At 57.2% G+C, this 8,207-nt stretch overlaps 1 protein-coding gene across 1 annotated transcript; it reads right to left on the reverse strand.

Moving 5' to 3' along the window:
• Positions 1-471: 471 nt before the first annotated feature.
• On the reverse strand, positions 472-7,899 carry ADAMTS4 (ADAM metallopeptidase with thrombospondin type 1 motif 4). The gene is made up of 9 exons (XM_007467131.1): positions 6,850-7,899; positions 5,418-5,741; positions 5,034-5,166; positions 4,303-4,473; positions 3,289-3,575; positions 2,995-3,181; positions 2,566-2,741; positions 1,437-1,612; positions 472-938 (listed from the first exon to the last, which is right to left on the reverse strand). The coding sequence occupies exons 1-9, from the start codon at positions 7,471-7,473 to the stop codon at positions 512-514; spliced, it is 2,505 nt and encodes an 834-aa protein (XP_007467193.1). The 5' UTR covers positions 7,474-7,899; the 3' UTR covers positions 472-511.
• Between the last annotated feature and the right edge of the window lie 308 nt (positions 7,900-8,207).

Raw genomic sequence — 8,207 nt, forward strand, 5'->3', positions numbered from 1 at the left:
CACACACACACACACACACACACACACACACAATCTTCTCTCTCTCACACACACACACACACACACACACACACACACACACACAGATCACTTACGCCTATCACCACCACCCTGGATTTCCTAGACAGGGTGAGGGCTACGAGGGCAGGGGGTCAGTTTCCCCAGGACCCTAGCTAGCCCTCATCCCCTTCCCTGGTGCTAAATAAAAGTGAATAAATACTAAATAAATACAACCGGGGTCTACCCTGCCTTCCCCCTCCCTCCTGTGACCAGCAGGGCAGAGGGGGCAGTTTAGATAGGGGACTATCTCCCAGCCCCTTCCATCCACCAGCCATCCAGGGCAGGAAACCCGGGCAGGGCCAGCCTGCTCGGTAGGGCAGAGAGGAGGGGTGGGCTCACCTCACAGCCCCTCCCCAACTGTGTCTCGGTGCGAGGCAGCTGCCGAGCCCCCTCATTCTCCCAGCCAAGTCCGAGGCCCCGGTGCCCAGAAAGGGCATCCGGGACGGTGAGGTTATTTCCTGCCCACCCAGGAGCGCCGCCGGAGGATCTCCAGAATCTGTGCCTTGCGGTGCAGCCAGTCCTGGGGAGGGGGGCGTGGCGTTGAAGGGGCGGGCCAGGGCACAAAGAAGCTGTAGCGGAGGCGTACGTTCTGAGGGTTGCCAGCCACCAGGACCTGCAGCGTCAAGGGCTGAGCCAGGGGCCCGTGGCCGGACAGTGTCTCCGAGGCTGCAGTGGCCCCGCTGTAGCGCAAGCTGACTGCCCCGGGCAGGACCACGTCTGTGGGGGAGGGTATCAGCGTGTATTCACCATTGAGGGCATAGGAGCCATCGGGGAGCTTCAGGGCCAGGTAGAGGCTCCGCACACCAGGGGTACCCTGCTGCCGGACCAGGATGTGGGTGGCCCCTGCGGGGATGGTGACCACATCGTTGTATCCGTACCTGTGTGCAAGGAGTAGAGAAGAACTCAGCATCTCCCTGAATCCTCTCAGGCTTTCTGTCTGAGCTGTGTTTGTTATGATTGTATGTGTGTAGAAGGTTGTCTCCCCAGACCTACTTGAGCTGTCCAGCCTAGGTCTGAGCTACATGCAAATGTGCCCTCCTTCCTCCTCTCTGGGCCTTTACACCTCCTGCCCCCTTACTGAGGTGCCCATCTAAGCCCCGCCTCCTTGGTGCCTGCCCAATTCTTATTCTTCCTCCAGAAGGGAGGTCACCTCCTGGGAAGCCTTCCCTGATGCCCACAAGTGCCCTCACAGCAGCCCAGGCTGACACCTTTGAGCAGGTGGGACACTGCGCTGTAACTGTGAACTCATCTGTCTCCGCTACTAGACTGTACGTCAGCTCCTTGAGAGGAGTAGCAGTGTTGAGCTCACCTCTGTATCCCCAGGGCCCAGAACAGCGTCCAGGAAGGTGGGAGGAGGAAATAAATAGTGAATGAACCTGAATTTTCTGAAGGAGCCAGACTGCTTGCTGCAGCTAGAACCATCCCCACCGCACACCATGCACTTGTCAAATTTCTTTTTGGAGCCAATGACGCGGTCACAGCCGGCATGGATGCAGCGGCCCTGGACACAGACTGAGGAGCTGTCTGGAGAACAGGGGGTCCCATCTACCACCTGAGGAGAAGAGAGGGAGCGATGAAAGGGTCTTCCTTAGTCAAAACGGGTTGGTAAGTCGAACAAGACCCATATCCCATCAGGGAGGGGATGCCAGAAAAGTTGGGTGAGAGAGGGGATGCCAGAAAAGTTGGGCGAGGGAGGGGATGTGGATGGAGTGTGGAGGGAACCCCAGCCACCGTAAGGGATGATAATCATAAAAGCCACCATTTTCAGAGCACTCACTATGAATTAGGCACTGTGCTAAGTGCTATATAAATCTCACAACCACTATTTGAGGTTTGTAGAGATGGAACACTGAGGTTTAGAAAGATTAGGAGCTTGCCCAAAGGTTACACAGCTGGCAAGCAGAGAAGCCAACACGGGAATTGCAGGTCTGAGTCCCAACCCCAAGCCCTAAATCTTGGTTGTACCGTCCCAGCTGGACACTAGAGGGCAGTCAACCTGCAGGCATTCTCCCCAGGACAGGGGTGAAGGATGCAAAACTGCTAGGCTTGTGCTTTCTTCAGCCTCAACCCAGGGCCCTATCACATAGAGGGGTTGCGGGGACATTGCTGTCTCCAGGATGCCTGTCCAGTGAGGGACTGGCCATCCATGAGCTCAATGAGGCCACCACTGTAATTTGCCAGAGGAGCCCATGGGAAGGGGGTCAGAGAAGGGCCCAAAAGTCCACACACTTCCATTCTCACAAAACGGAGCACTGGAAGATGGGGGAGAGAGAGGGAAAGAAACCAAGGGAAATGCGACAGGCTAGAGCTGCCTGATTGGCAACTTATCCAGTGTCCAGGGCTAGTTTTCTAAATACCCACGGCCAGAGAAGTCTGAGTGGACCCCGGGCATGGCTGTGGGAACGCCAGCAGTAGTGCTGCTTTGGATCTCTGCCATCAGAAAGTAGAGGGCGGGTTGGGCAGTGTGTGAGCTTAGACAGGGCCCTGGGGCATCCTGGTTCTCACCCGTGGCTCCAGCACATAGTAGTAGCCCAGTGCCCGGGCCTGGCAGGTGAGTTTGCACTGGTCCCGGGGCGCCACACCTGTGTAGCGAGGAACCCAGTCCATGGGCCCTGGGAAGTTCTTGAAGAGGTCAGTGCGGTGGTTGTAGGCAGCACACTGCTCTTCACGGAAGGTCAGTGCTGTAGGGTTAAAATGGACAGTCAGAGCCCCTCTCTCCTCACGCTGCCCCACCAGACCCTCCACCTAGCCTCTCAGACCTCCAGACAGTATGGCAGCTCTCTCCCCCACAGACTACCTGTCACTTTCCTGAAGGGTAAAGTCATTCCCCTCAACAGCAGGGACAGTCAACACCTCCTTGGTCCCTGAACTCAAGGGACAGTCCTTTCCGTCCTACCAGTCCCTCCCAAGGCTCCCATCCCCCCCACTCCTCACCTGAGCCAGTTGGGCAGTCCTGGGTATTGCAGGAACGAAAGCGGGTATGGCGGCCCTCACAGTACTTGCCGCCATTCCGGGGGATGGGCCGTGTGCAGTCCCGGGAAGAGAACTGGACACCACCTCCACAGCTCCGAGAGCAGTCACCCCATGATCCCCAGGGGCCCCAGCCACCAGCCTGTGGGATCTGCAGAAGGACAGAATGGAAGCGTGGGATGAATATACTCTCTTGGGCTCAGGGCCACTCCCTCCTCCCCCAGGCCCTCTGCCCCTCCCCTGCCCTTGGGATCTCACATTGAAGTCCTGGAGCTGGTCCACGTGGAGGCAGCGGCCACCCATACAGGCCTGTGCGGGCCCACAGGGGGTACCATCAGCCCAGGGTGAATGCTTGGTCTGGCACATGGAGTGGCCATTGAGATGGCCAGAGCACCAGAGGGCAGCACAGGGCGGCGGCAGCTGCGGACAATGGCGTGAGTCAGGCCCAAAGGTCAGCTGGCATTGGCGGTCAGCATCGTAGTCCTTGCCGGGGAAAGTCACAGGCAGATGCAGGGGAGCCTCTGGCTTGTCTAAGAGACAGTGCCCTGGGAAAAGAGGCAGGGGTGTGAAGTCACCAATAGGTTGAAGGGGTGCCAGCCTTGGGCTCCCCAGGGCCTGACAGATCCTAAAATCCAAATTCTAGGGCTGGAAGAAGCTTTAAATAGCAGCTAAATCTATTCAATGCTTATTATGTGATGAACATTGGCTAAATGCTCGACCGACAGTATCGTGTTTAATCATGGCCAAAGCCTATGAGGTGGTTACCATTATTATGCATATTTTACAGATCAGCTACACAGAAGTGAGGTAACTTACAGTCACACATCTACACACATCTAAAAAACAGGATCAGGACAGGAACTCAAAGCACTAGATCTTCCTACCTATTCTAACCAGCTACAGAATTCCTGAGTCTGCTTCTCATCAACAGCCCTGCCCCATCATAGTCATACTGCTAGGCATGCACACCTCAAGTGACAAGGCAGTCACCTCTTTCACAACTAGCCCTTTGCAGCGTTGGACACTTGTGGCCCTTAGAAGGTCAGTTCTAATTCTATTGAGCCAAAACTTGCCTCCTGTAGCTGTGCTATTTATTCTGAGAGGAAGTGGGAACCACACAAAGGCAGCAGCATTTCTCACCGCATCCCACACTGCAGAGGAGGCACGTTGGAAGGAGTCAATTTGGCCTATGTGAAATGCGGCAGAAGAGAAAGTACAGTGCGGGGCAGGAACTGGGTCCTGCACAGGCAAAGGGGAGTGCCATCTGCTTACCATAGCCATTGTCCAGGAAGTCAGTGATGAAGCGGGCACTGCAGGGGGACCAGGGCTCCTCGGGATCCACGTGAGCCATCACAGGAGCCATGACATGGCGGGAGGTACTCCCAGGCCCATTCAGACCAACACATGGCTTTGAGTTGTCATGGAGCATGTTGAAGACATGGCCTGTGGGAGCAGAGGCCCTGTTAGGGTCCAAGGGTCTCATCCCTGTGCCCTCAGGGGGTTGCAGGCTCATCATAAGCCCGTTTGCAGGTAATGGATGGTCAGATCCATTCCCCATCCCAACCTGCCCCCAATGTCTTTCTGGTGCTCCAAGGGCTTCTCAATATGTAGCCCCCCTTGCTCTGTCTCCCCTCTCCCCATGATACACTCATGGCCCCTCCCTACCCACTTTTCCTTATAGCCAACATTCCCAGCCCTGATTCCGTCCACTCTATCACTGACTCTTGTGAATAATCTCTCTCAGTACTGTGCCACCTCCCCTCCAAACACACACACACAGTTCACAGTAGATTTCTACACACTATCTCATTTAATAGAAAAATCTAAATGTTTGTCTAAATCCGGAGCAGAGAAGGGTAATGGCCCTGGACCTAGGCCTGGGGAAAAGGAAGAAACACCTTGTGACTTGCATTTGTACCCTGGTGAGCTCACTGTCCCCTCACCTCACCCCTGACAGCTCTCTCACTCATCACAGGTGCCCCACGACCCCACCCCTAACTTACCCAGTTCATGAGCAGCAGTGAAGGCTGACTGGAGCCCATCATCCTCCACGATAGCACAGCTCCGAGCTGGGTCACACACAGTGCCCACATCAGCCATGCCTAGAGTGTCACAAGTAGAGACCCCACACAGGTCCTGTGGAGAGGGAGATCAGAGACGATACATGAGGAACCAAGACACCAGCGTCCATTGAGCTGAGATCCAGATTAGTGGAGACCTGGGCACTGCGTATCCAGTGCTGTCAGGGCCCAGATAGCCCTGGCAGTGTGGCTGGGGCCAGGCACCATGTTGAACAACTCCAGGGGCACCATTTACATCACGGTCTGTGCAGTGGTGCTTCTTGGAGTTGTGCAGTGCATGGCCTGAGGTGCTGATCGGGGCCTCACCTGACGGGTAAACAGAATGGCCGTGTCAAAGTGGTCAGGGTCCGAGTCCTCGGGGGTGTTGAGTCCTCGCTGCCAGGCACAGAAGCTGCGCAGGGTCTGGGCGGCACTGGGCCCTACTTGGGGCCCTTCCTCACCTGGCCCCAGAATCACTAGCCGAGTCACCACCAAGCTGACAGGGTTGCGGATGCTTGGGTGCTTGAAGGCCTTGGCCGCTGCTGCCATGACCGTCAGCAGGTAGCGCTTTAGCCCAGCACCGTGAAATGCCGCCATCTTGTCATCTGCCACCACCAGGGTCTCCACAAATCTACTCAGTGAAGCAAAGCGCTGGAGAGGAAAAAAGGGGAGGAGGATCCTGAAATAGCCTCCCAGACCCATGGATCACTTCTCCCCTCCCTTACTTCCTGGGTCTGGAACTCAGCAGAGCCAGAGCCACATACATCCCACGGGATTCCTGATGGGTCTCGGTGGGGCCTCCCCCCCAACTCCAAATCCCAGGGCTTTTGTGGTAACACTGAGAAATCATCTGCTGGTTCTGAGAAGGGGAGGGGATGGGGATGCCACGTCCCAGGGCTATGTGGGCCCAAGAGGTGAAAAGCAGCTGGGACTGCCTCTGGGAGGGACTTTGGGGTCCCCCATGCCTGAGTGTGTCTGGGGCTGCAGGACTGGGGCTAGAGGGCTGGGCTGCAACGTGTCTGCCCTGTGTGGTTGGAGGAACAATTCAGTCAGCAGCTAGGGCCAGGGCCAGATCTCAGCGTGGCGGGTGTGGAGGGAGCGTCTGGTCTGGATTAAAGCTAGAGAGGGAGGGAGGGAGGAAGGAAGGGAAGAAGGGGGGAGACTGGGAGTGGGAGGGAGGAAAGGATGGAGCCTCAGGCAGCCTTGCAGTCAGTCCGCAATGTGGGAAGGGGACGGACCAGAAGGGGGTTCAGGATGCCTTTCCTCCCCGGTCCACTCCTGCCCTAGTTTGCAGTTTGCCAGAACAATTTTGAAGACAGCATCAGAAGCCAGAGGCCAATCTCTTGGGCCTCAAACCTCATGCCTTTAGGTGGTGGTGAAAATCAAATTTGGGGCCCAGAAAAGAGTCAAGGCCAAGGGGCTATCAGGAGGGCCTCATTGTTGGGGACTGTGCCAGTAGGATGCCATGGCCAGGCAGGGTCGGGGTGGAGAGAGAGAGCGGTCATTCCCAGCATAGAGTCTCTGACCCAACCCTGGGAAGCCCCTTGGGATCAGCGGTCTGGCTAGGAGAAGGGTTGGGGCAGGGAACAGTCAGAGCCTTCCCAGGAAAGGAGGCCAGTAGAAAGAGAAAAGGCAGACAGAAGGGAGGGAAGCAGCAGGCTGGCCAGAAGTGGAAGTGGGTGGAGAGAAGGTGAATAGGGGTCAGTAGGACAGACATGGCAGGAGGACACTGCAGGACACAGACTCCAGGGCTGCCTACCTTGGCTCTTCGTGGGCTGGAACCGGGGTTCCCGGGAGGAGCCTGGACGTTGCAAATGGGGCCCTGGCCGCTGGCAGGACTCTTCCGGCGTAGGATGTGAGCCCCAGGCCCACCAGCAGAGTTAGGGGTGCCTCCTTCCAGGGGCTGGATGTGGAGTTCGGTCCCTCGATACTGCAGCACCCCTAACAGAGCTCCCCCATCCCAGTGCAGAGATGCCACCGACTCCGGATCTCCGTTGATGGTGCCAGTGAGGTAGGTGCCCGGCTCTGCCCCGCCCAGGAGCTCAGGCGCCCGGCCCAGGTATTGCACCGTCAGCCCTTCCACCCGCACGCCGGGGTCCTGCTCCAGCTCTAGTAGCAGCGTCTCCCCAAAGGCTGGCAAGCGGTACAACAGCCTGGCAGGGGTGTCCAAACCAGGCAGGACACTGTCGTTGAGCTTCTCTGGAAACACTATCTCCTCCTCCCGTGGGAGGGGGCTGGCCGGCCAGGCTGAGGGCAGGAGGGAGGCCAGCAGCAGCAGAAGCAGCTCGGAGACGGGCACGCTGGGGAGCAGCAGGCGGGGTTGGATTCCCCACAGGCAGCACTCCGCCAAGCCCCTCCCGGGATGCGGGTCCGTCCGGGACATGGCACTGGTGCTGAAGCTGGGAGGGACTGAGGCCGTCTGGGCACCAAGTCCTCCCCGCCCTGGCTTTGGAAAACTCCTCTCTGCAGCTTGGGGGCTCGGACCCCAGCCAGGGTCAGAGGCAGAATTTTCAGAGGGTCTGGGGACCTTCAGAGGAGATGGAGAAAACTTGGCCCTTAGGCTTAGGAGAGGTGCCTAGTGGTCTGGTTCCTCCAAACTCTCCCACACCCTCCTCTCCCGGATCTTTGTTTCTCCCTGCCTGTGTCTTCTGTAGCTTCTTTGGCCTCTCCCTTTGCACTCCCTCAGACTCTGTCTGGCTTCGCTTCTGTGCCTGTCCTCTCTCTGCCTCCTTCCGCCGTGCCTTTGTTTCTGTCTTTCTCCTCCTCTCTCTCCCGTGTCTATGTGTCTGTGGGTCTCCCTGTGAGTTCTTCCCAGCCTTTCTCCGCGCCAGCTCTTTTAAGCATCCTGAGCCACTACGATTGGCTGAGCTATAAGCCATTCAGCCAGGAGCTCTGGTGGTAGGACTCAGATGGGTGTTTCATTGCTTCCCAAAAATCTAGTTTTTGTTTTCCTTTAAAAAAAAAATGGGACTTGCCCAGGGGAGGGGAATCTCTAGCAGCCGGATGGATCATAGGCACTGGGCCAGCTGATGACATAGTGTTTTCCCAAACCCCACAGTCGGCTCTCAGCTGTCTCTTTCCTTTTTTGGTGGGACAGAGCCCCAGGGGGGGGAGGAG

This window comes from Lipotes vexillifer, unplaced genomic scaffold (genome assembly GCF_000442215.2).
Source record: "Lipotes vexillifer unplaced genomic scaffold, Lipotes_vexillifer_v1.1 scaffold902, whole genome shotgun sequence".
Lineage (NCBI taxonomy): Eukaryota > Metazoa > Chordata > Mammalia > Artiodactyla > Lipotidae > Lipotes > Lipotes vexillifer.

Bases quoted from the DNA above. Each gene is read 5' to 3' on its own strand.
- ADAMTS4 (XM_007467131.1), bottom strand. From the start codon at position 7,473: ATGTCCCGGACGGACCCGCATCCCGGGAGGGGCTTGGCGGAGTGCTGC. The intron at 5,167-5,417 runs GTGAGGCCCCGA...CCCTCTCCACAG, and splicing joins CCATTCTGTTTACCCGTCAG to GACCTGTGTGGGGTCTCTAC. The intron at 3,576-4,302 runs GTAAGCAGATGG...CTCTTTTCCCAG, and splicing joins CTTCCTGGACAATGGCTATG to GGCACTGTCTCTTAGACAAG.